General features: G+C 63.8%; 2 protein-coding genes across 2 annotated transcripts in view; one reads left to right on the top strand and one right to left on the bottom strand.

Annotated features, from left to right (window-relative positions):
* Positions 1-226: 226 nt before the first annotated feature.
* Positions 227-3450, top strand: CCDC92 (coiled-coil domain containing 92; the record flags this gene model as incomplete). Its single annotated transcript, XM_084253586.1, has 3 exons — positions 227-356; positions 720-761; positions 2231-3450. 3 exons carry the CDS (start codon positions 227-229, stop codon positions 3007-3009), a joined length of 951 nt encoding a protein of 316 aa, XP_084109712.1. The 3' UTR covers positions 3010-3450.
* A 937-nt stretch (positions 3451-4387) lies between these two features.
* The window catches only part of DNAH10 (dynein axonemal heavy chain 10), a gene marked incomplete at both ends in the record, with an annotated part of 103274 nt that continues 82864 nt past the window's right edge, over positions 4388-24797 (bottom strand). The window contains 22 exons of the mRNA XM_084253168.1: positions 4388-4534; positions 4893-5038; positions 5962-6142; positions 7743-7910; positions 8015-8226; positions 8365-8496; positions 8896-9067; positions 9582-9677; positions 9818-10027; positions 10599-10799; positions 11673-11856; positions 12705-12859; positions 13464-13618; positions 15620-15724; positions 16411-16684; positions 17592-17821; positions 18415-18694; positions 19264-19411; positions 19646-19867; positions 20548-20765; positions 21430-21566; positions 22505-22686. Of these exons, the coding sequence (XP_084109294.1) occupies positions 4388-4534; positions 4893-5038; positions 5962-6142; positions 7743-7910; positions 8015-8226; positions 8365-8496; positions 8896-9067; positions 9582-9677; positions 9818-10027; positions 10599-10799; positions 11673-11856; positions 12705-12859; positions 13464-13618; positions 15620-15724; positions 16411-16684; positions 17592-17821; positions 18415-18694; positions 19264-19411; positions 19646-19867; positions 20548-20765; positions 21430-21566; positions 22505-22686 (3955 nt within the window). The remainder of the gene's footprint in view (positions 4535-4892; positions 5039-5961; positions 6143-7742; positions 7911-8014; positions 8227-8364; positions 8497-8895; positions 9068-9581; positions 9678-9817; positions 10028-10598; positions 10800-11672; positions 11857-12704; positions 12860-13463; positions 13619-15619; positions 15725-16410; positions 16685-17591; positions 17822-18414; positions 18695-19263; positions 19412-19645; positions 19868-20547; positions 20766-21429; positions 21567-22504; positions 22687-24797) is intronic.

Here is a 24797-nt window from a genome sequence, read left to right on the forward strand (position 1 = left end):
GTGTAGGGCTCCGCTCGCTCTGTGAAACGGCCTCAGTCCTTTTGGTCAGCCTGTGATGTCCAGCAGAGTCAGGTGCCCTGGACTTGAGGTTCCCCTCTGTGCAGAGCCAGGCCTTTTGCGGCCGCCGCGCCCTCTCCCCACCCACCTGCCCGCCCGGCAGCCAGTGACCCTCCCAGTCGGGGTGGGTGACCGGGACCTGTTCCCTGCAGGTCATCTGGATGTCAACATGGCGGCCACAAACCTGGAGAACCAGCTGCACAGCGCGCAGAAGAACCTCCTGTTCCTCCAGCGGGAGCACGCCAGCACCCTCAAGGGGCTGCACGCCGAGATCCGGCGGCTGCAGCAGCACTGCACAGGTAGCAGCCGGGCTCCCGGCGGGTGCGGCCTCCTCCGTGCTGGCGTGCGGCTCACTCCGTCTTCGCCGGTGCCCTGCGTGCAAGGCAGCCACCAAGCAGGGGTCACTGCAGGCCTCCAGGGGCACGGCGCGCCAGGGCCCATCTGCAAGGCGTTGGGGGGCCACAACGTGGCCTACAGGACGGGGAGAGCAGCTGTGGGTTGTTGGGGTGTGTCCCCGGGGGGAGATAGGGCCACAGTTGCCTCCCGGCCGGCTCCGTCTGGAGCCCAGGCCACGCCTGGGCCTCAGCTCTGCACCTGCGGAGCTGATGGGGTTCGGAGGTTCGGGGGTGCCCAACGGAATTAACGTATGGCTTCCTTTCTAGATTTAACATATGAACTGACGCTCAAAAGTGCAGACCAGACAGGTAAGGAGGCTTCTCCAGAAGCCCACGGGCCTTCCCCGCAGGCCAGAGGAAGCCGGGCGGGCGGTGGCCGCGGCGGGAGGAGGGGCCGCTTTCGGGTGACACGTGTGTCCAGAATGTCCGTCACGTGCTTTGCGGGACGTTCTGGCTTTTCTGCAAGAGCGTGTTCCTTCTGTGACCAAGACACAGAGACTCCAGCCAGAAAGGAGAGGCCGGGCCCCCCACCCCGGACGCAGCCCCCATCAGGGCTCCCCTGACCAGAGCCCCGCAGGCCTCGGGGGAGCCCACAGGACCTTCCGCGTAGCGGCAGCTGGGACAGCAGCGAAAGTCACGGGTGCTGGGCCGCTGCTCCCCAGAGAGGGCGGGATTTGGACACCCCAGGCCGGCGTTTGTCTCACAGGGCCACGGTGGCACCTGTCACGAGCGTGTCGGCCCTTGCGGGGACAGGCCAGCCACGGCCCCTGACACGCGTCACCAAGCCTGAGGGCTCCGCTCCCCTCCATCCTCAGTCGCCGTCTCCTGAGTGCCCCTCAGCAGCAGAGTGTGGGAGGTGGGGTAAGGAGCCCCCTGGGGTCTCACTGTGGGGAAAGGACTCCGGTGCCTCCTCCACAGCCCGGCCAGGAGCTGGGCCTCCAGGGAGTCCCCTCCAGTCAGCGACCCTCACCCCCCCCCCCCACAGCTGTGACGCGTCTAGACTCGGTCGAGTTGGGGAACAAAGAAGGGGGGCAGAGCCAGCCAGCCTTGAGGGCCGTGTGTGCGGACATCACCCGCAGGGCTGACCCTCGGGAGCCACCCCAGGTGGGTTCCAGACCAGCAGGGCAGAGTCCAGAGAGACGCGGGCAGCTCCCGGCTCTCGAGACCAGGCGAGGACGACAGCCAGCCAGGGAGCAGGGAGGGGCCCAGGGCCTGAGCAGGCCCGTGTGTGACGCGGGGAGCCAGGAGAGGCGCCAGAGCTGGGCCCTCAGGTGGGGGGGAGCAGCGCCCACCTCGCTGGGGGCCGACGTGGGACAGGGCAGCAGAGTGGCCGAGTGGGGAGGGGGTTGGGGGGCGAGGGCAAGCCCCCCCCCACCCCCCAGAGTGAGACGAGGGACTGTGGCAGGCCTCGCGGCTTCAGACGCTGAGAATCTGTTCCCCGTGCGGCCCCCACGCCGGGCACCGCGGCCGCACGCCGGCCCCGCCACGGTCCAGCCCGAGCCACTGCAAGGTGCCCGTTGGAGCTTCAGCATTTTTTAACTCTGGAGACATTCAGTTTTTGTCACGAGCCAGAGAACTACGAGCCGGAAGGTGCCCCGCAGACCCACCACCGAGCCCCCTCGCTGAGCGGGGAGGACCTGGGGGCGTGGGGCCGGGCAGAGCTCGGCCACCCCCTCCCCGCAGCTCCCCCTCAGTGGCACGGGGCGGCCTCCGCAGGGCCCCCAGCAGCCTCCCTGCTCCGCCGGGGCCCCTGAGCCCTCCCTCTGCTTGTCTCGTAGGAGACGGGTCTTCTAGAAGCAGCGAACTCAAGAAAAGGTGCGAGGACCTGGAAGCTCAGCTGAAATGCAAAGAGACGGAGAACAGCGAGCTGCTGCAGACGCTGGAGCAGAAGAAGGCGGCGATCGCCGTGCTGGAGAGCACCGCCCGGGAGCGCGAGAAGAAGTACCTGGAGGAGCTCAAGGCGAAGAGCCACAAGCTGAACCTGCTGTCCGGCGAGCTGGAGCAGCGGGCCGGCGCCGTGGCCTACCTGACCGCGCAGCTGCACGCCGCCAAGAAGAAGCTCGCGAGCGCCAGCGGGACGTCCGACAGCAGCCCGTCCGGCAGCCCCGTGCTGGCCAGCTACAAGCCGGCGCCCCCCAAGGACAAGCTGCCCGAAACGCCCCGCCGCCGGATGAAAAAGAGCCTCTCGGCCCCCCTGCACCCGGAATTTGAGGAGGTCTACCGATTTGGGGCCGAGGGCCGGAAACTCCTCCTGCGGGAGCCGGTGGAGGCCATGCCCGACCCCACCCCGTTCCTGCTGGCCAGGGAGTCCGCCGAAGTCCACCTCATCAAGGAGCGGCCCCTGGTCATCCCCCCCATCGCCTCGGACCGCGGCGCCAGCGAGCAGCCCGGCCCGGCCCGCGAGAAGCCGCCGCACAAGGCCCACGTCGGGGTGGCCCACCGCATCCACCACGCGGCCCCGGCCCCCGCGCCGGCCGAGGTGGAGACGCTGGCCGTGGACCAGGTGAACGGCGGCAAGGTGGCGAGGAAGCACTCAGGGACGGACAGAACTGTGTGACCGCCGCGCACTGTGACCACCGAGGAGCCCCCCGCGCCGCCCCGTCGCCCGTGCATGCCAAAGTTGTTTTCAGGCCCGTCCAAAGACGCCTCTCCTCGCCGCGCGCCCCCCGCAGAGCCCCATCCACTCCGCGCTGCGGCCCAGCCCCGCGAGCCCCGCTGGCTTCCCGCCCCGAAGGCCCGGCCGTGTCGCCGCCCGGCCCCCGCCACCCGCCGCCGCCGCCCAGTTGTCGAGTCCAGCAACACACACCGACCGTGACCTGACCCCGGGGTCTGGGGGCGCCCGGCTCCGAGCGGCTGCACGCGCGTCCCAGGAACTACATAGGATGACGTCACTCCGCACGCCACCGCCTGAGTGTGTCCATAGTTGCTGTGGTTTTTTTTTTTATTAGTTTGATCCAAAATGTTCAAGATCCCAACAAACTTTATTTTCCAAACCCGCCTTCTTTCTGCCTTGTGTCTTTTATTGAGCCGTGTGGAGGGACGGGCGGGGAGGAGGTCGTGGAGGGGAGAGCGCGCCTCACCCCCAGCAACTACCCTGCTCGCACCCAGGTGCCTGCTCCCCAGGGCCCGTCCGGGGCCGTCCAGAAAGAGGAGGCCTGTCACCTCCCTGCCCAGAGCCATCCCCCGCACACTCCTCTTCCCCGCTGAGAACCCGGCAAATGCTGCTTCTGCCTGTGGCCAGCCCCCCTCGTGACCTAAGTTCACCCCTGTTCTCCCCTAGAGGGAGCCACGCCTTGCCCCAGGCTAGCCCCAGGGCCCCGCTAGCCCCGCGGCGCACAGACGGAAAGGGCACCTGGGCGCTGCCGGAGGCTTTAGGTCCGCACCCAGCCCCACGCAGCTCCGCGCAGGCTGCAGGTAGGAGCCGTCAGGAGTTAGGCTCCACAGCCTCACCCACGCGCCGGCCAGAGTCAAAGGGGCCGACCCAGAGTGTTCTGAACGGGGAGGAGTGGCCATGTGTGACTGCCCGGCACCGGCACCGGCACCGGCAACCCAGGGCGGAGGGCTCGGCCCTGCCTTCTGCCCCCGCCCTGCCGGGCAGCTCCTGCAGAGCGCGCAGCTGACAGACTGGACTGTGCACAGCGCCCTCTGCAGGCTGGCGTCGGAACCCCCTCTGTGCCGGGCAGGCCGGGCAGGCACTGCTGGGTCCGGCGTTTTCCTCTGGGAAGGAAAGAGAACTCGACACGTCTTAAAATGCTCGCCGGGATTTACTTTGCAAATATACAGAATTCTAAAAAAAAAAAAAAATAGTTTTTACAAAAATCCAGGTAATTTCTCCAAAAAGGCATTAAAATGGCTGATTGCCCACACATGGGCGTCGGCCCAAGGCTCAGGGCCGGGGACTCAGGACACGGGTGCAGGGCTGGGGGCGCACGGGGTTAGTCAGAATTCAGGGTGAGGCACACCCCTTGCAGCACCCAGTGGGAAATGTGCTTTGTGGTGAAGAGATCAGCCTCAAACACCAGCCCAACACCCATGGCGTTCCTCCTGGTGGAGGTGGTGTAGACGGGTGTCCGCAGCGTGTTCTGCAGAGGAAGAGCGTGTGAGGGGCCCACAGGCGCCAGGGCTGCGGGTTCCCCCCTCCAGGCACAGCCCAGGTAAGACATTCGCAGGCGGGCCGGGCTGGGCCTAGCGGGAGGCGCCCACCGTGCACCCCACATCTAACCACACTGTAACTCGAGAGCAACCACAGCGTTTCACAAGATCGAAGCTGAGGCTGGTCCGGACGGCGGCTTCCGAACGTGCACCTGAGCTGCCTGCCAGGTCCCCACAGACACGCAGGCGCCCATGTCCCCCGCCAGCCCTGCTGTCCCCTCAAGGGCGCCTTCCTGCCCAGGAAGTGCTCAGGGCCAGCCTATGGCTGGGGCGGGGCAGGGCGCCCACCTGCAGCTTGAGGCGATGGGCCTCGATGGGGATGATCTTCAGGACGGGCAGGTCCACCACCAGCACCTTGGGCTTGCTCCTGACCAGACAGCCCCGCTCCAGGTCCCAGTCGGCGCCCTCCAGATACAGCCCCGAGACAAAGCATCCTGGAGGGGGGCAGGAGAGACCGACCCAGGCTCTGCCTGCGGCTGTGCCACCTCCGCCTTGGGCACACAAGAGGGGGCCTCCACCCCCAGCGCAGGCACAGCCCAGGCCTTTATCCACAGATCCCGAGACCGCCCCCTGGCCACACGAAGTGGGCGGTTCTCGCCTCCCCTGCAGCGGGCATCAGGGCGACAGAGCAGACCACTTTGGGCCTCCGAGGCCATAAAGAGGTGACGCCAGCGTCAGCGGTCACCATGGCCACCCCACCTCCCCGGCCCCACCAAAACACCCCCAGCCCGCAGACTGGGAGCCGGACGTCCAAGCCTGGCTGGAAAGCGGCCTCTGGGGAGGAGGACATGGCAGCCGCACGGGGAGCAGGAGGAGGATGGGCTGGCTGGGACAGGGACACCCGCCCCCAGCGGCACCCGGCGGCCATCCACCGCGAGCAGCGCGCCCGCTCAGATGCCCCCCGCACGGCCCCCCCCCCCAGCCCGGGCCTTGTGGCCTGCGGTGACGTTCGCTTTCCAGCCACCACGCGCGGAGCCGGTCACCGCGGCCTGAGGGCCCCACGTGCCAGCAGAGCTAGTGGTTGTGCCCACCCCGCCCACTCTCGGGCTCCATGACCCCGCGCTCCCCAAGTCTCCGGGGAACCCCTCCAGAGACTGGTTCTTTGGGAGATCTAAGTAATTCTGAGCCGCAGCCCGTTTCCCTGCCAGCCGGCCGGGTAGATGGGGCGTCAAACCGGGCTCCAGGGAGAAGCTGCGAGAACATGTTGCTCCCTCGGGGACGCCGAGACCCCAGCCCAGGGCCCGCGCCTGCCCGCTCTCGGCACCGCCCGGCCCTCGCCCCCGCGCGGGCTCCTTGGCCCGCCCACGCCCGCCCTCACCCACTGCCCACCCTCGCCCGCCCCCAGCGCCGTGGGTACCTTGGCCTGCCCGCTCGTTCACTTCATCAGCGCCCTGGAACCTGGTGACCTGCGTGAACAGGGTGGAGTGGTCCAGCGGCCAGCCGTTCCTCCGGCAGGTGGCCTGCACCAGGGCCGTGAGGTAGGACTCCGGGACGTGCAGCCCCGAGAGCCACATCACGCCGGGCTCGCTGTCGCTGACCTGGAGGAGGAGGCCCCGGGGTCAGAGCAGGCCGGGGCTGAGCTCGGGGGCAGAGTCGCAGCGGCCGCGGGACGCGAGGGGACGAGGGACGGCTCGGGGGGAAAAGCCAGCTGGGCCGTCGCAGGGTAAATGGACCGGCCGGGCTTGGTGCGCCGCCGGCCTCCGTGGCCCACACCCGCGGCCTCGAGCGTGTCGGTGCAGGCGGCGCGGGGAGTGTGGACACCTGGAGCGTGCGCGTGGGCGAGCCTGAGTGCGCACACCTGGGCCCGGAGCCCGGGGATGTAAGGACGGCCGCGAAGGGCAAGGGACTGCGGGGGAGGCAGGACGGCGAGAGGACGCCAGAGGGAGCCCAGAGGAAGAGCATGGGCGCGGGGAGGGGCGGGGGGCTCGGAGGCCTCCCTGCCTGCCCCTGCCCAGCCCGTGCCCGCCCCCCTGCCTGCCCCTGCCCAGCCCGTGCCCGCCCCCCTGCCTGCCCCTGCCTGTGCGCCTGGTTCCCTGAGAGCACTAAAGCCTGTAAAATCCACCGAGGGCTCCTGGACTCTCCCCCGTCTGCGGGAATCGAGAGGGACCCCGCGCTGTGCCTGCCACGCCACCGTCAAACCCCGGGGGGGCGAAGCGGGTGTGGCTGCAAAGGTGACGCCAGCCAACCACCACGGCAGATCTCCAGAGACATCTTCCCAGGCTTGGCGCGGGGAGCACCGAGCCCAGAAGTCACGAAACACAAGACTCAGGGAAACGACCCCATGAAAACAGCCCTCGGGGGTGGGAAGCGGTGCCGCACGGCGGAGGCTGAGGACCGCCAGGAGGAGGCAGCCGCGCGGGCCCCGGAGGTCACGCCTCCACACTCAGAGGGCTCCACGGATCCGAGTTTTGGGCTTTGGTTTTTTGTTTTTGTTTTTAAGTACCCGAAAGGGTAGGTTTATTATAAAAAGAAGGGAGGTCGCCCGCACAGACCTTGCGGGCAGGAGAGCTGCCGTGGAAAGGGCCGGGTTTGCTTACGGCCTGCGCAGGCCCGGCGGACGGCCCGGGGTGGGGGGGAGCTGGCGCGGCTGTGCCAAGGGGGCAGGTGGGTGAAGAGACGCCTGCGCAGGCCCAGGGGAGGGGGGCTGCCAAGGATCAGTTTTAAAAGATGGAGAACTCGATAAAAACAAATCAGGATGCAGAAGGACAGTTCCCAGAGGAAGAAGCGAGAAATGTCTGCAGGGCATGAAATCTCCGCGCTCGCCAGGAGAAAGCCCGCCAGCGCCAGGCCCCAGAGACCCAGCGCTGACACACCGCGGGGGCTGGGCGGCCCTGGCTCCCACGCGCACATCCCAGCCCCAGACCCGAGGTGCCCGGGGGAAGAGCCTGCCCGGGAGGTGCCTCCTGCCCACCCCCACGGGGATGGAGGCGGCTGCCTGTGAAATGACCCCCGAGAGGGGAGGGTGGGGTGCCTGCCAGACTGTGGCCAAGACAAGACTCCCCCGGGGCGCGGCGGCCGCTCAGGGTGACACTCTGGGTCTTGGGAAGAAAACCCAGAGCGAGGGAGACGCAGGCTCCGGCGGGCAGCGGCAGGCGACGGCCCCCGCAAGCAGCCTCCCACTCACCCAGGCCCACTCACCCAGGACGTGTACTGGCTGAAGCGCCGCTGGAAGTAGAGCATCCAGTTTCCAAGGGACTTCAGGGTGTCCGGGGCGAGCTTTCTCCAGATGCTCGGGATTTGCCCGAGGAAGAGAGACCTGGCCACGTCGTCCAGCTCGCTGCTCATGCCCACCTCTCCTGCCAGGGCCTGGGCGGAGGCAGGGCTGTCGGGGAGGCCAGGCTGGGAGGGCAGCCAGCCGCGGCGCAGGGCACGGGGTGCACGGGGGTTGCAGGGGGCGGGGCACGGCTCACCCTCTGCAGCTCGGCCAGCGAGCGGGCCATGCGCAGCACCAGCCTGTTGAAGCGCTCCAGCTCCTGCAGCAGCACCACGGACGTGGGCGACACGTCCGCCCCCAGGGCCTTCCTGACCTGGTCCAAGTCGAACACCTTGGGAATCTTGTTCTCTATGTCCTTGGCCACCTGGCCGATGTAGTCGTCACGGCTGATGCCGCTGCTGCTCTCCCCTACAACCAGGGCCCTTTTCAGAGAAGCCGGGCGCGCGCCGCATGGGGGCTGGGGTGGGCCAAGCGGGGGAGCTGCCCGAGCCGGCGGCGGTGTTCGGGGGGCCCCCCTCCAGCCCCACCAGACTGTCCGGGGCTCACCTGTCTGCGGCTGCAGCTCCAGCAGGTGCACCCACATGTCCCGTGCGGCCTGCGTGTAGTAGCCGATCTCGGCGTTGGAGTGCAGCCCGAACACCTCGGGCGTGTTGGCCAGCGGGAGCGCCTCGATGGCCTCTGTGATGGGAGAGCGGGGGACACGGCCGCACCCCTGTATGTCTGAGGGGCCTCGAAACCCCAGACACGCGAGGCTAATTCCCACCACCAAGCGGGGTGATTAATGAGCCCCTCCCCTGCGGCTCACCCAGCCGTGTGCCCGTTCATGAAAGCGGCTGGTGGGCTTCAGGGTCCCTCTGCCCGCCGAGGCCCACCCGGGGATTGGCCAGCAGCCAGGACAGGCAGCCTGAGCCACGCGTCAGCTCCAGGTGAGGAAGAGCCCCTGGGTCCCCCAAAGGCTCACAGGCCCTGCCACCCCCAGGGGCCCCCTCCTGGAGAGGCCCGGGAACCAGGAAGCCCCCCACAGGCAACAGAAGAAGAACAAGCCTTGAGAAGCACTTCCTGACGTCTGGGTCTCACCCACGAACTTCTCCTTCAGGTCGCCCACGGGGATCCTGTAGTCCACCTCCTTGTTGCGGAAGAAGTGGAAGGGCTGGAAAGTGTCGAAGATGAAGTCTCCCAGGTACTCGTCCATGTACACGGTCAGGATGCGCCGGTCGAAGCTGTCGATGGCCCGTCCTCCATACATGACCTGCAGCGGCCGCGAGTGAGAGCCGCCCCGGCCCGGAGCCCGCGCCCTCCTCCACCCGCAGGGCCGCTGGCCGGGGGCTGCAGAGGGCTGCTGCGCTGGGCCCGGAGCTGGTGGTGGGCAGCCCGGGGGGAGCGCCGGGAGCCAGGCTGCCCCCCTCGGCTCCAGCAGGGACGCGGACAATGACACGAGCGAGCGAGGAAGCGGCGTTGGACTCGGGGTATCACCGGGGGAGCCACCCAGAGCCGGGCATAAAGCCACGGTCTCCAGCGCGCACCGCCTCACCCACCGGCCTGCTGCGCCCCGGGCCACTGGCCTGTCCTGCCCGCCCCGAGCGCACGGGCCCCAGGGCCGCCAATCCGGGGCCTGTAGGCAAACGCGCTCTCTGCACAAACTCCGTCCGGCTGAGGTGCCAGGAGGATGTTGCAGAGCCCGGGGGTGAAGGTGACAGGTGCCAGGCCACAGCCCAGCTCCGGCTCGGGGGGCGGCTGGCGGAAGGGCCCCCAGACCCTCCTACCTCCCCAATGAGGTACTTGAGGCTGCCCCACGGGATCCGGGGGTCGTGCTGCTGGAAGGCCTTTGTCAGGTACGTGTTCAGAATCTCCATGCAGACCTGGAGGGGGGGGCGGGCAGGGGCGGGGGGGTCGGCACCCCTGCCCGCAGGGCCGTTCCCTTCCCCACGCGCGTCCCGACACGTGCCCGGGACTCGCGCCGTGAACCCGGGAGAAAGCGCGGCGGAGGGAGCGGCCCCACCTGGAAGTCGGACTCGTTGAAGTCGTAGTAGACGTTCCAGCCGATCTTGCCGAACTTCCTCCTCTCCAGCACCACGGCGTGGAAGAAGGCCAGCACGTACACCAGGGGCCTGAAGGCCGGGTGGGGACACTGGCCCAGCATTTCCTCAGAGATCTTGAAGTAAGTCGCCCTCATGTTGAGCTTCAGCCCGTTGGGTGGCTCCGTGACCACCTGTCCGGGGAGGAGTCAGTGGGGGGGGGGGCGCAGCTCTGGAGAGCGGCCCCTCGGGACTGTTCCCTCATCTTCATGCAGCCGCTCCGGGCCCCGGGAAGGGGAGGGAGGCAGCTGCTGTCCCGGCCCGAGCTTGCTCCTAAGTGACGGCGAGAAGTTCCCGGAACCTTGGGGTCTTTGGAGGTGAATTGAAAGCCACGTTTTCCCTCCGCCTGCCCCAGACTCGGGGAGAGATGACAACACCTGTACCCAAAAATCTCGGAGGATAAATCCAGGGGGGCGTGAAGCCACGGTGAGCTTCCACGCACGCGCCCGCCGCTCTGCAGGGACACGGGGGCCTCGCCGTGGTGGGGAGCAGGCCTGGCAGCTGCTCTGGCTACACATAAAGTCTAGCTACGCAGGCGTGGAAGTGGGGCGCCCCCACTCTGCACAGCACCCTCCCCGAAGAGGGTGGGAGATGTGACACTGAGGGAGGGTGTCCCCGAGGCCCTGGCGGCCCCGCGGGGGGATCATAGGCACGGCGGGGAGCGGAGAGCCCGGCGGCAGAGCCCGGCGGGGCCCTGAGCCAGACCTTCAAGGACTTCTGCAGGATGCCAATGGGGAAGCCCTTGGTGGGGTCGGTGGTGAGCCACAGGCGGAAGTCGGGGTGAGGCTTGGTGATGCGCTCCAGGGACTTCTCCAGATCCTTGAGCCACCGGACCAGGAGGTGGCAGTTCTGCAGCATCAGCCACTGGCCGCGAGCCACTGCCGTCTCCAGCAGCTGCAGGGCCAGCTGCACCGAGGGGAGAGAGGGGGCAGTCGGTCCCGGAGCCGCCAGCCCCTCTCCCAGAGACCCACTCGGGCCCCTTCACAGGGAACGGCGATCCTCTCACGGGGCTCCCCGGCGAGCTGGTGATCCAGGAGCCACAGAGGGCACCCCAAAGAAAGACTTCTTTAGAGTCCAGCAGGCCCCTGCTGGGTCTGCTCCCGCCCGGAAGGTGAGGGGCACCGTGCGCTCAGGGACCACCTTCTGCGACGGCCGCGCTGCCCCCGCCCAGCTACGCTGCACAATCCGCTAAACCTGCCAGGGCTGAGGTCCAGACTGGACGCCAGAAGCCCCAGAGTCTGCACAGGTCATAGTAAAAACAAGCTAAACACCCCTAGAACCCAGGGGTGTGAAAAGACTGAAAACTCACTCAACGCCAGCGTTAAAACAGCTGCTTTCCATTTTGTGGCCCTAGAGCTGGGCCCCCCTGCTGGTGCCCTTGGCTTGGCCGCTGGGCCCTCAGTCTGGGCTCTGCCCACCGCACAGGGCAGCTCACGCCGAGCCAGGACCACAGCGGCTCCCTCTGGCCCGGACACGTGCATGAGACCCGCGTGGGGGAGGCCTGTGGCCAGCGCTAAGGGGGCCAGACCCAAAGGAGAGAGAGCCCCGAGGGGAGGTGCGCAGGGACTTCCAAACCCGGACGCGACGGTCCCGCCAGGCTGGGAGAGGCCTGCCCCTCCGCCGCCTCGGCTCAGCTCTGGGGCCACTTGCCGCCCGCCCGAGACGCAGGGCAGCGGGCTGGGCATGGATGCACGCTCCGCTTCAAACCAGACGCTGGCTCAGTCCTACGGCGCGCGGGGCCTCGCCTCAGTTTACAGGTTGTTCCTCCCAACAACTTACTTTTTCTTGACCTTGACCCATGGCCAGGAATTTGAGGCGGTTTCCTCCAAAACCACTCCGCTCGGCTAACTTCATCAGGTCACTGGCAGGGTCGGAGCCAGGGCTCAGGATAAACACAATGGGCGAGTTCGGGGTGCTCTGCTCAAAGATGGCCTCAAAGCTGATCACCGGGGGCTGCACGTACCTGGGGAAAGCAGCCCAGTGGGGTGACTCCTGGGAAGAGAGTCAGGCCGGGGCAGGGTCTCCTCCCAGAGCCCAGCACAGCTCCCGGCACATCTGGCGCTGGATGACGAACTCCCGGGCCCGTGTCCCCGGCCCCCGCACAGCTCAGGGTACCTCCACGGTGCCTCTGGTGGAGCCATGCTGAGTCGGTGGCATCCTGCAGGGGCCCCCACTCTGGCCTTCTGGGGGATACCCCATTGGCACAGAGCCCAGAGGCTCCACCTCAAGAGCCTCATGGACACATCCCAAATGATCCACATCTTGAGGTTTTCTAAAACTAGTCGCCGACATATAAGGAAGGGGGGTTTTCCTGCAGAAACTCGAATTTATAGCAGAGGGTCTGGCCCAGCTGGGTCCCCACTGATCCCTGGCATCGGGCCCCAGGAGCTGAGGGGCAGCTGAGGGGCCGGGCCCCCACCCGGCCTGGCCCACGCCCATCCCCTGCCGGCCCGCAGTCCCCGCTGTCTGTCTGCTTTGCCCCTGGCTTGGAGCTGGTCGCCTGCGGGGCAGCTATGGCAGCGCGGCTCGCGGGCGCTGGAAGCCTGGCTGAACGCGGGCCGGATGTTCAAGACCCAGTACCAGTACCGTGCGGGAGAGCTCACTTACATCGCTGACGTGTTGACATTAAATGTCAGTGTACCGAGTTAGAGAAAACAAAACTAACTTCGCCTGCTTCTTTCTGAACGTGACTCCTGGAAAAGCTGCGCTCACCCTCCCCGGGCCGGAGCCGCCGGGCTGCAGCAGCGCTGGGGAGAACGGCGGGCGGGGCCGGGCAGCCCCCAGGCTCGGGAGCGAGTGGGGCATGCTTACTTCTCCCCCATGATCACGGTCACGTAGTCGGTCACCGCCCGGTATACCCGGTCCACGCGGAAACAGCGCAGAATCAGCAACTTCTGGAAAGGGGTGATGTTGTCGTCGTAGCCCAGGGGGAACGGGGCCTGCTCGAGCCAATCCAGGTCATACCACTGGGGAGCAGAGAACACGCCGCGTCGGCTGGGAAGCGGACCCTCCCACGGGCCAGGAGAAGGGGGTGAGGACGACAGCACCGTGAACCTCAAAGTCACTTCTAGTCATCACTGTCGTTTTCCCACCCCCCAAAACTGTGACCTTTAAGAAGGAAGGGGCTGAGCCTTAGAGACTGCTGAGTCCCCAGTGTCCACCAAAGGGTATGGTCCATGCTGGAGACTGAATAAATTGTCTTTGGGTGGGCGGATGAAGGGCGGATGATGGGCGGATGATGGGCGGATGGGGGGTCGGAGGGACAGACAAACAGGTGTGTGACCAGGTGAAGGCACGGGCAGGCAGATGGCCTGATGACTGGGTGGGATGGGGCGGCTGGATGGATGCTGGGTAAATGCTGGATGGACAGAAGGACCGACGGGCACAGTTACAGACTCGCACGAAGCGAGCTGAACGCGATGCAGGACGCCACATCCCGGGAGTGGGGGGCGCTGATCACATGCTGACTGACTGCTCAAAGGAGTGTCTTCCTGCTCACAGGGTCGGCTGAGCTTACGTCCCACGGTGACTCACACGAGGGAAGGGGGAGGGGGGAGGACAGGGCCTCACCTCCTGCCAGACAGACAGGTGGTTCTCGACATCGCTAGGGAGAGTCCCAAAGGTGGCCGAGAACAGTTTTGATAGAAGAATGATGTCTTCCCACCCCTGGTCGGACAGCCACGCGCAGGGCTTTTTTTGTTTGCTCTTCTCCAGGGAAATGTTTCCTAATGGTGACGGAAGAGGAGCCATCGGGACACGCAGCTCGCGCTTCGACCTCTCGCTCTGGGGGTCTCCGCCCTCGAAGACAGGGAGGGGCAGAGACGACTGCTGCACCTCCCCCTGCAGTGACCTTTAGGGCTAACCGGCCCTAGGTCCGGCTGGGCAACCAGCGCGCAGGGGGAGAACAGCAAAACCCTACATACCTGCTGCTGCACCTCCCCCCCCCCCCCCCCCCGCAGTGATCTTTAGGAATGGCTTTCCCACGGTCCCTAGATCCGGCTGGGCAAGGGGGGGGGGGGGAACACCCTGAAGCAGAGGAAGTGCAGCGGAAGTTCCCTGAAAAGGCAGAAGCTTATCAAAAGATAACGACCACCAGGAACTGTAACAGGGTGGTCCCAGGAAAGGGGGAGGTTCCCTGCCCCTCCCAAGGGAGGGTGGAGCTGAGCAGGAAGAGGAGAAGCTGCAGAAGAGACTGAGGAAGGAAGCAGGATGGAGCCAGAAGGAGACCTGGAGGAGGCGCATGGAGCCTAGAGACACGTGAAGAAACTGCGCTTGTCTTTTGGTCGTGGACTGGGTGACACAGATGTGGGTGAGACCCGTGGGGAGGTGACAATGGCAGCTTTTATCTTGATGTTGATTTTGCTCTTTTCCTAATGTGGAACCAAGTTTAGCCAAGGTTTCGCCATTTTGTATATCCTCCACCTTGATATGTTAGTCCTTGTCCAGCCGCATTCCGGAGATAGTTTCAGCAGTCACAACCCTCACTCCACTTGGTGGCGAAAAAGCAGACCACCCCAGCCGCCAATGAGGGCAGTCCTGTCCATAAATGGGACAGCATCTCTAACCGTCCAGTCAGTTTGAAACTGTAACCGCGCGCGCCAAAATGCCTTTGTAGTAGCCAATGAGTAATTGCCAGCTTCTTTCAGAGTTCGCGCCACTCGCGACCCTATAAGATACCCCTGCTTCCTCTATTCGGGGCTCTCGACCTCTGCCGTTGCATCGGTGCGTGTCGAGGGCCCGGTCTCGAGCCCGTAATAAACTCCCTTTTGCATTTGCATCAGCTGTCTTTGGATTCTTGGAGGCTATGCTCGCCGAGTCTGCTGATCTTGGGCACAACACTTCCGGGCTTGTCTGGTTGTTTCTGACTCTTTTCTGTGGGTCCCCACTGGAAGATGCTTTAGACTTGGGGCAGGCTTTGGGGCCTTGCTCTGGGCCGATCCCATATGGATGGACTTTTACCCACGAGGGGACGGGTAACTTTGGGTGCTTCATTTAGAAACTAGACTCTTGGCCTTACCTGTATTGTTTCCTAGTTTTATTAAAGTTCCTTCCCATTAAAGTCTCCTATGTTTTGTGTTGATGCGGCGGATGGCAGAACCCATTTAGAATAGGCAGGTTTGCGGGGTTTGGGCTGCCCCTCTCCCTGTCCTATAACAGAACCACTACAAGAATGCTAAAAATCTTATCCCGTCTTTCTAGAACTACAAACTTTAATCCCTTATTGTCTTTCTAAACTTCCTTCTTTCTTCTATAATGGTCATTGCTTGTTATGTAGATCACCTCCCTGATGGTGATAGACTGAGCCCATGAGCAAGCTGATTCCATTGATATTCTTTGCCCTGTGCTTTTGGAAAACATATACATATTGGTCACAAACTCAAAGAAAATGACACTCAGATTTTCACTCTTGAAGTGTGTCTGTTTGTCATTTCTTTCGCCGACGCCCTGACCACCCTGCACGCTTCTCTCAACTCTGAGGTGGCCTCATCGTCTACTGCTGTGCTGGTCCGCGGCAGCCGATGGCGCGGCACCCCCCCCCCCACCCGAGGTCCTCGTGGCCCCCAGCCTCCGGCAGCTGCTGAGCGGCTCTGCCTCAGGCCGCCACCACCAGGCAGGCGGGAACCAGGTCTCAAGAGCGTCCGTCGCTTGCTTTCCCGAGCAGACCCCACGCACGCGCCGCGTGGGCCAGGGGAGCTGGGAGGGAGGAAACGAGGCAAATCCATTACCTTTCAAAAAGAAATCTAATTCTTCCTGGGGGACTCTGCCTTCCGCTTGTTCGATTTTAATAGTCATATTGAAAGAAAAGAGTAACTTGTGCTTCTCAAACAGCCCTGCAGGGAGACAAGCAGATGGGTTTTGAGCAAGTAAATCCGTTTAAAACCTGAGTTTCTTACACACGGCGAGCTTCATGGATGAGAGATGAAATGCAACCCCCAACCACGCATTCGAGCTTCGTTGGCCCTGTTGGCGTTCGACACCCGTGAACACCTGAACACAAAGAACACGGCTCTACTGGCAGCCTGGATGGGGGCGGCCTGCAGGCACACGCCCCTCCGCTCCCAAACGGCCGGTCTCCCTCCAGCTGGCTCACCTCTCCCTCCAGCTGGTGAGTGGCTGCGAGGCGTCGGGAGCAGAGGGAATGGAGCGCAACGGCTAAGAGGTGTGGCTTTTGTTTTATGGGCAGGTGAGAATGTTCTGGAACCAGAGAGTGGTGCTGGCCACACAACTCCGTGAGGACACGGAGTTCTGCACGTGTTTAAAGGGTGAATTGTCTGCTGTGTGAATTATATATCCCCACAGAGCTATTGTTTGAACAAAGTCCTCTTGTGCCAACAGTCACAGGCATAGACGCTGCTTGGTGTGTTTCCATTTTCAAAGACCAGGTTTCTCCACAGCTGCACCCTGCGAACGTGTCCTACACACCTACCCTGCACACCTGTCCAGCACAGCGGTCCTGCACACCTCCCTGCACACCTGTCCGGCACACCTGTCTGGACTGCAGGGACCAGGCACTCACCTGTACAACCGTAGTTGTAGATGTTGAAAGTCAGCGTGTCCATGATGTTCTTCAGGCGCTTCATGAGAATGGAATCCGGCAGGGACTTCTTGAGCGACAAGCTGAAGACGTCGAGGAAGGCGGCCAGGGAGTACTGGTACATGGCGTTCACCAGCGCCATCTCCGACAGCACGAAGAACAGGATGGCGCCTCTCCTGGCAGCCGGCCGGTAGCCGTCCCGCAGCCTGTCGATGTCCAGCGCCGTCTTCTCCGCCAGCTTGAGTTTCTCTGTGACCTAAGAGAAACGGGCCTTTGGCCGTGGAAACGGGGAGAACTAACCCCTACCGGGAAGACTTGTGCATGAGAAAGCGGGGCCAAGGGTGGGGGTGGGAAGGGGCAGCAAAGTCCCTGCAAAGCTCACAGGGGGTTGAAAGTGACAAGGGGCAGCAGGGACTCCCCATCTCGTGAGATCTGGTGGGCGTGGTGGCTTGGCGCCCTTGAACCCAGCCCCCCTTTTCTAACCACAGTCCCAACTTCTGCTTGGGTGCTCACAACTTCCCCCTTCACTCCCTTGATGAGGCCTCACCCCAACTCCAGGAGAGGAGTGGAGACCAGCCTCACCCAGTCCACGCACGGCATCCCAGACCGCAGGGTAAACCTGGGACTCAGGACCTTCCTGATGGGGGCAGGATGCTTCCCTTCGGACCTGGAAGCTGGGCGGGTCTGGGGCCAGGTCCACCCACCCTGTGGCCGCGGGGAGCCTGGCTCCATGTGGGGGCAGAGCAGGGAGCCGACTGGCAGGAGGCCCCACCGGTCCCGATGGCGTGTTTGGAGTCCTGGGTCCAGCCCTGCCTGTTCTCTAAGTCGATAAATTCCCTTTTGACCTGCAAGCCAGGTTCAGTTTTCCATCACCCTCCACTGCAGAGGCTCGCCTAACGCACCAGAGGCCCTGGGAACACCTTTCGGACGCCTTTGCCCATAGCAACCCCAAGAGATCAGCCTTTTCCCATCAGGCAAACCCTCAGACGACCCAAAGCCCGAGTCTGATGTCAGCCCCACCCAGCGCCCCTCAGCGCCCAAGGCCCACAGCACGCGTGGGTCCTGGGAGCACGAAGCCCGACGCCCTCCGTGACCAGGCCTGGAGCGCAATACTCCAAGGCAAGCCCCCTGCCAGCTCGGTGCCCGTCCCCCAGCCCCCGTACCTCCATGGCCTTGGACTTGGTCTCCTCCAGCGTATGCACCAGCTCCACGTTGTCCAGCATGTTCCCCGTGGAGGTGGCCAGCTCCCGGAGGAGAGAGTCCTCCAGGTCCTTCAGCAGATTCTTGTTCTCGCTCGTCTCCTGGATGAGGTGCTCCCGCTGCTCCTCCAGCTCTCGCCTCTCGTAGGCCACCAGCACGCTCAGCAGTTGGTCCTCCAGGCCTTTCAGCGTGACTGGGGGGGGGGGGGCATCTCACTGCCATGTCCCCACAGGCGGGTCCCGTGTCTCCTCGCCCGCCCAGCTGTGGGCCTCCCCAGCCCCGCTGCGGGGACACAAGCCTCCGTCTTCCTGCCAAAATCACTTCGCAGCCAGGAGGTGAGAAACACTGAGCAAAGGGAACCCCCCAGACGCGGGATGAAAAGAGTAAAGATGAAAATAAAGCCCAGGGCTCCCGCAGCCGGGGCCCAGTCGCAGCAAACCCAGACCTAGCCAAGGTGGCATGAAGCCAGATGTCCCCGCCGGGAAGGCGCGGCCAACGGGGGAGGGGAGCCCAAGGCAGGACGCGCATCTAGATACCCAAATGGCAGGTGACTGCCTGCCCGCTCGGGGGAGCCTCTGAGCCCCCGTCAGAGGCCACACACCTCAGGGCTTGTGACCGCCCGAAGGAACTCCAAGCCCCCCGGGGGTGGCTTCGCCATTAAGAACGAGGCAGCCAGGAGGTGACGGTGAAGGACGGCCCTGGGGCACACCACGAAGGGCCTCCATCTCCACCGAGGTCTCCGAGGCCACCGCCCCGATGCGTGGCCGGGGCCCCACGCGCCCTCACCCGTGTAATTGATCACCATGGCCTTCCCGAACACAGACGGCGAGTATCTGGGGTTGGCCAGCTTGGTGTTCAGGTAGAGCCTGAAGTTCGAGTCGTAGTCCACTTCCTTGTCCCCCAGGATGATGAACTGCCGCCCCTGGGAGACCTTTATGTTCTTTTCCAGGACGTTGTCGATCACAGGGTCAATGTACTCGTCCACGTCGTGGAACAGGAAGGGGGTCCCGTACTTGATGGCCATTTCCAGCTGCTTGAGGAAGTCGGGGTCGTTGAAGGAAGCCACCTGCAAGGGGGAGGCGGGGGCTGAGGGTCGGCCCCTCCACTGCGCCCTGGCCATGTCAGCACCGCAGAGGGAGATGGGGGGGCGGGGAGACAGGGAGCACAGCAGGGCCTGCACCCCAAGGAAACCCAGAAGTCAACACCGCCCTGGCTCCGAGCAGCCTCTCACTCAAAAGTGAACTTCAGCAGCCACAGGAAGTCGTGAGAGAACTTGGTTACAGCTCCCACAGGCCAGGGTCTCAACCCGCTCCACGAAAGCTTTTGGTTTACTGTTTTCCCTTTTTTTTTTTATAATAAAAATAAATCTGTGCGGTGGTAACATGGGTTTATAACATGATGTAGGTTTCAGGGAGAACTGACAGCGCGTCTAAGGACACAGTCTGGTCAGGGTCACAGAGATGAGCAAAGCGTGACCTTGACCTTCAAGTGGCCCCAACCTGAGCGCCCAAGCAAGGAGAGAATCCCAGGGCGCCCGCGCTGCGCCGGGAGCTGGGCAGGCGGGCGGCACTGCCGGAGCCGCGCAGCTGGGGAGGAGGAGGCCAGACAGCCCCGGACGCCGGGGAGCCGGCCTACCCGCAGGTTGTTCTTCTCCTCCTTTCTCTTTATCCAGCTGAGCGCCTGCTGCTGGGGGTCGATGCAGAGCGGGAAGCGGCTGGCCCGGGTGGTGAGGATGCCGTTCTGCACCGAGAGCTCATCGGGCGGCAGCCCCTGGGAGCCCCACCTGGAAGACACAGCCCCGAGGAAACCGGTTCTTCTTGCCCAGATGTGAACCAAACACGAAAGGTGGAAGGATCACCTTCCAGAACTGCCGACCAGGCTGCGACCGCTCGGCCCTCTTCAGAGTCACGGCTCTGCAGGGACCCCACCCACTCCCCCACCTCTGTGGTCAGCTCCACTGGGCTCCAGCCGTGCCCCGCAGCGCCCCCATCCTCCTGGTTCAGGGTGGCGCACGCACCTGCTGATCTCGACGTCATCCGTGAGCAGGCTTTCCAGTCGAAAGGGCTGGCTCAGGGGAATCTCCCGCTTCAGGATGTCCGCCTGCCACACCTGGTTGACCATCTCGTCACGGAACTCCCAGGTGAAGGCGCCTTCATAGCTCAGAAAGGCGGCACACAGCAGGCAGTCCCCCAGCAGCTTCACCCGCCGGTGCATGAGCTCAGCCAGGTCCTTCAGCCACCTGGCATGGGGGAAGGGCTGCGTCAGCAGTCACCTTCCGGCACAACGCAAAGGAGCATTCTAGAAGGACCAGCGTGCTGCACTGCGAATGGGACTAGCCAAAAGCCAACCCTTTCTGGGCGCCAGGTCGTCTAGATTCTAGAAATCTCGGGAACTGTATGTTCCAGATAACGACATTTGCCGTGTGTTCCACACCATGTTTAAGGTGCCAGGTGAGAGGCTCTTGTCACATCCAGAGGATGAGCTGTGGCCGCGGGGCCACGGCCCCGAAGCCCCAACAGCCCCGCCACTAAAGACTGAAGCCCCAAACCAGCCACGGGACCCAAGATGCGCCCGCGGTCCCAGAGGCGGCTGCGCCTCCAGACCGCCAGAGGGAGGTGAAAGTCAGGCCCCAGGGCACCCGGCCTGGCGCCCCCCGTCTTCACACTCTGCTGCCTCGCGAACCCCAAACAATCACTTGATGAATAAAAATAATAAAAATAACAGAATCTATGAAATGGCCATCGGCCACCCTGAACGTGACGACAGTAAGCTGGAGCTTTCCGCGCAGCCGTGGGAGGGGAGGAAGGCTCCTGAGAGGTTCTGCTGAGCATGATCACCCACAAGCCACCAAGTCTGGCCCCAGCCACTCCTCACGGGCTGGGGGTCCCGCACCCCCTCTATCCCTCCGCCCCCGCTGACCTGACGTTCTCGGACCCCAGCCCGGAGATGAGCTTGTCGGCGGCAATCAGCCGCCTCTCCATGATCTCGGCTTCTTCCTGGAGCTTTTGCTTCTCCAGGATGGCCGCCTCGTATTTGGCCCCCAAAGCTTCCAGCTCTCTCTGGATGGCCGCCAACTCATTCTGGATCTTTTCCAGTTCACGTTTAGTGAGGAAGAAAGTCCGCTCCAGCTTGGCCACCTGCATGAGGCGGGGCAGGACCATGGGGGAAGGGGCACCAGTGGGGGTCAGAGGCCCGGGCCCCCTGGCAGGTGGTTAGCTCACGTGAGCCCTAAGGCACAGCACAATGTCACTGGGTCCTGCACGGAAGGGCCCCCGGGTCTGACCACTGGGCTGTGTCTTCGGAGCCAGAGTGCAGTCACAAGCAAAGTCAACACACAGCCGAGGCCCCAGCTCCCCATCAGGAGCCTCTTCGCAGGTGCCACCCAGGAGTGACTTTCAGTTCCCAAATGGGAGCCGTTTTGCCTCCGCCCACCCCCAGGGTCATGTGGGGCTGTCTGGACCCATGTCTGGTCACAAATAGGGGGCGGGGACAACGGCATCGAGTGGGTGGAGCCCGGGGACCCCGTCCCACCAAGCGTGGACAGCCCCCCCCACCAGCACTGTCAAGTACCAAATGTCCACAGCAGCAGGCTGAGCACCCGGGGCTTCAGCCCCCAGCTGGGCTTTGCCACCTCAGCCCACCCTCTCCCACCAGCTGGGGCTCTGTCAGTGCAACTGCGGCTCTCAGTCATCACTGGGGGGATCAGGACTGCGCCCGGACTTGGCAGCAGAGCTGGGCCACACTCATTCTGGGCCTCGGAGGCGTCTCGGCAGGGGGCTGGGGGCTCAGGGCGGGCAGTACCTTGTCTCTTTTGGGCTTGATCTCTTTGAAGACGTCGCAGTAGCCCATGACAGCCTCCACAAACTTCAGCATGCCCAGGCCCGCCTTGCTCACTGCCTCCATCTCCTCCGTGGTGGTGTTGAGCGTCTTCAGGAGACCTAAAGGCATGACACTCTCGTGAGCGCTGAGCTTCGTCCTGGGGGAATCGCCCACCGTGGACAGGGTGAGCGCGACCAGCTCCTCGTCTGCCTGTGCCCGGCGGGGCCCCACGGCTCTTCCGGAGCCCTGGGCATTGGGCGAGTGGATGTTTAGGAAGTGAATGGGGGTCACGGTCACAGCCGCTGAGGACGCCGTGGCCCAGCCACCTCCGCCGTGTGCTCCGTGGGCGCCGGCAGCCCTGGGGACCCTGGACGCCCACAGGCGGCTCAGAGCAGGTCTTAAGCTGGAACTCAGAGGCCCCGAGTGGCCCTGACCCCCTCCCGCCTCGCCCCGGGGTGGTGTCACATAACTCGAGCCTGTTCAACTAATACTGGGTAAAGAGAGGCCTCTGGGTATTTGTAGGTGTTGCTCCCTTTGTTTGCCAACTGAAAAAGAGCATCTGATGATGGCGCTCTGCAGAGCCGGCTGACAACGAAGCCGTGACGCTCCAACCGGCTCAGGCCTGGGCCACGTCGGGAACCCGGCCAAAAGGAACTGGAGACAGAAGGGCGGCCTGGCCATGCATCCCTGCTCCCCACCCAGCCCTGGGGCCTAGGGAGACCCTGAGCTGGCGAGGGGCACTGGGGAGAGCCAAGGTCAGGCCAGCTCCTGGCTCCACCCAGCCCGGCCAACCCGACGCAAGAAGACAAGCCGGCTGGGCTCCCTTGGAAGGCGCTGCTGGTAGCGGGGAGACGAGCCATCGCTGAGCCCAATGCTCAGTGGTGGCTGCTGCAGCCCGTTCTGCACCCCGCACCCTGCTGGGATGGCCATCCCACCTGCTCCACCTGCTGGCCGCGGCAGGGCCGAGGGACCCCCACGGGGTATCTGCCCGCGCCCAGCCCCCTCCGGGCGGCACCCCACCCCGAGGCCCCGTGCCGGCCCACAGGTCTGCACGCACTTCTGATGTTCTTCACTTGGCTCTGGCTAATGGAGTCGAAATCGATCTCCATCAGGGACCTCAGGAAGTTGGGGTCGGACATCATGCCCTTGGCGGTCTTCCAGTTAACCTCTTTGTAGCCCTTCATGATGAGGATGCACTCGCAGACGGTCTGCACCTGCTTCGGGGGCTTGGCGAAGGACCTGGCGGAGGAGACACACGAGGCTGCACCAGCGTCCCAGAGAGAAAGGCTGGGGCAGGAGCCCTCCCTCAGGGAGACATCCCAGCCTGGGGGGAGAGGGAGGAGCTCCTCCGAGGGTAGGTCTGGTCTCCAGGAGCCTGACCAGGATCAGAACCATGAGGGGTGGCCATTCAAATGCTAACCCAGCCCCCCTGCCTCTAGTAGGGGGGGGTCGGGTGGAGCCTGAGAATTGGTGTGTTTTTTAATTACACCCTGGGGTCACTCCTCAGACTCTCAGGAGGCCACTGTGTCGCTGCCATCACCGCCCTGTTTTCAGGTCACTCCTTGAAGGGACGGGGAGCCTGCCAGAGCCGCACAGCCAGGTCCGCCCCCTGGGCTCTTCCCAGGCCAGGTCGCCCCCAATTGCTCTCTCGGTCTTCAACGAGACTGGGCCAGCCTTTGTTGCCCCGGACCTCAAATGCCAGTGCCCTTGACGTCTGGGGAGCTGGACACCCAGAAGGAGCAGAGGGGACGGCAATGTTGGTGCCAAGGGCCAAGAAGTAGGGGTCCCACAAGAACCGCCGCGGGGAGACGAGAGCAGGAGGAAGCTGGCAAAGGGAGGGGAGAGAGGAGGGCACAGATGGCAGCGGCCCCAGAGGGCGGACCCGGCAGACCTGGGAGGCTGCCCTGACTGCAGGGGAGGGGCGGGCGGGAGAGGGGAGACGAGACCAGCAGGGACCCCGGAGCTGGGCAAACCTCCCACCCACGCCCCGTGCCCTGCGGAGGTGAGAGCCGGGGGAGCTGCGGGCGGACAAGCCCCGGCACAGCGGGCGATTGAAGTCACGGCCCAGTGAGTCAGGGGAGGCTCAATTATGCCGCGTCCGGCTGACGAAAGCCAAACGTTCGTTCCTGGCAAGGGCTGTTAAAGGCTTCTGGGGGCTGATGAGGGCCTGGCCCAGGCCGCTGCTCTCCCGGTAATTGGCGGAGGAGAGTGGGTGAGACAGAGCCTGGCCTCGCCTCGGGGACAGCGTCCTGAGCCCTGGGGCAGGTGAGGCACCGCCCGCTCTCGGTTTCCCATCTACAAAACCGGGAAGCAGAGCCCCACGGTCACTGCGAGGGGCACTGCTGTGGGCTCAGGGGCCATTCCCAGAGCCTCGGTGACCCCCGCACTGGGGCACTGTGGCCGCGGCGGGCAGCAGAAATGTATCTGCTTCATTTGATTCCTTTGTTCTTTCATCACAGAGGAAATTGGTGGGGGGAGGCCCCATGTCCCTCTACCCATCCCCCCACCCCAAATATTCCAAATGTCTCTGCTTGCTCCTCAAGCCAAGGTCTTCCCATGGGGGAGGGGCACCCCTTTCAGCCTACATCCCAAACCCAGTGAACCCTAAGCCTCCAGCCACACCTCAGCTAAGCATCATTTCCTTTTCTGACTATCCCCCCCACCAGCTCAGGTTCCCCCAGTGCCCACAATCACAGAGGTCTCCCCTTCTCATCTTCCCCAGATAACTTCACTGCACATGTATGACAGCCCTGCCCCCTCCCCCAGGCTGGGCCCCCCAGAGCCGGCACAGGGTGGGCAGGTGGCAGGCACCCGGTGACACCCAACAAGAGGGAAAAAGTCAAATTGCAAGTCTGTAATATACAGAGGAATTTCCATTTCTAATTGTCATGGCTCTTAATCTTCCAGCCTTAACATTTAATGGTTTCTACAAAGGACTTGAGCATTACAGGAAGGAAGTGCTATTTAAAGAATTAAAGGATTGTGAAATTCTGGTTCATCATACTCACCAGACCCCAGGAGAAATCCCAAAGAGGTCAAAGATTGAAATACAAAGAATGAAACCATAAAATACAGGAAGAAACCCTGGGAAAGTTAGTTTACAATCTTGCATTTGTGAGGCCTTTGAAGTAAGGTACAATATCCAAAAGGCACAAAACAAAATCTTGCTAAAGTCTGACACATAAAAGTCTTATCCACCTCCAACACAAACACACACACAAACCTCATCAACAAAGTCAAATGGCCAGTGACAAACTGGGAAAAATATTTGCAACTCACTTCACAGATAAAAAGCTCATCTCGGGCCTCCCCAGTGGCACAGCGGTTGAGCGCTGGGCTGCGAAGCTGCC

The sequence above is a fragment of the Talpa europaea genome (genome assembly GCF_964194135.1).
Source record: "Talpa europaea genome assembly, chromosome: 14".
In the NCBI taxonomy this organism is placed as follows: Eukaryota; Metazoa; Chordata; class Mammalia; order Eulipotyphla; family Talpidae; genus Talpa; species Talpa europaea.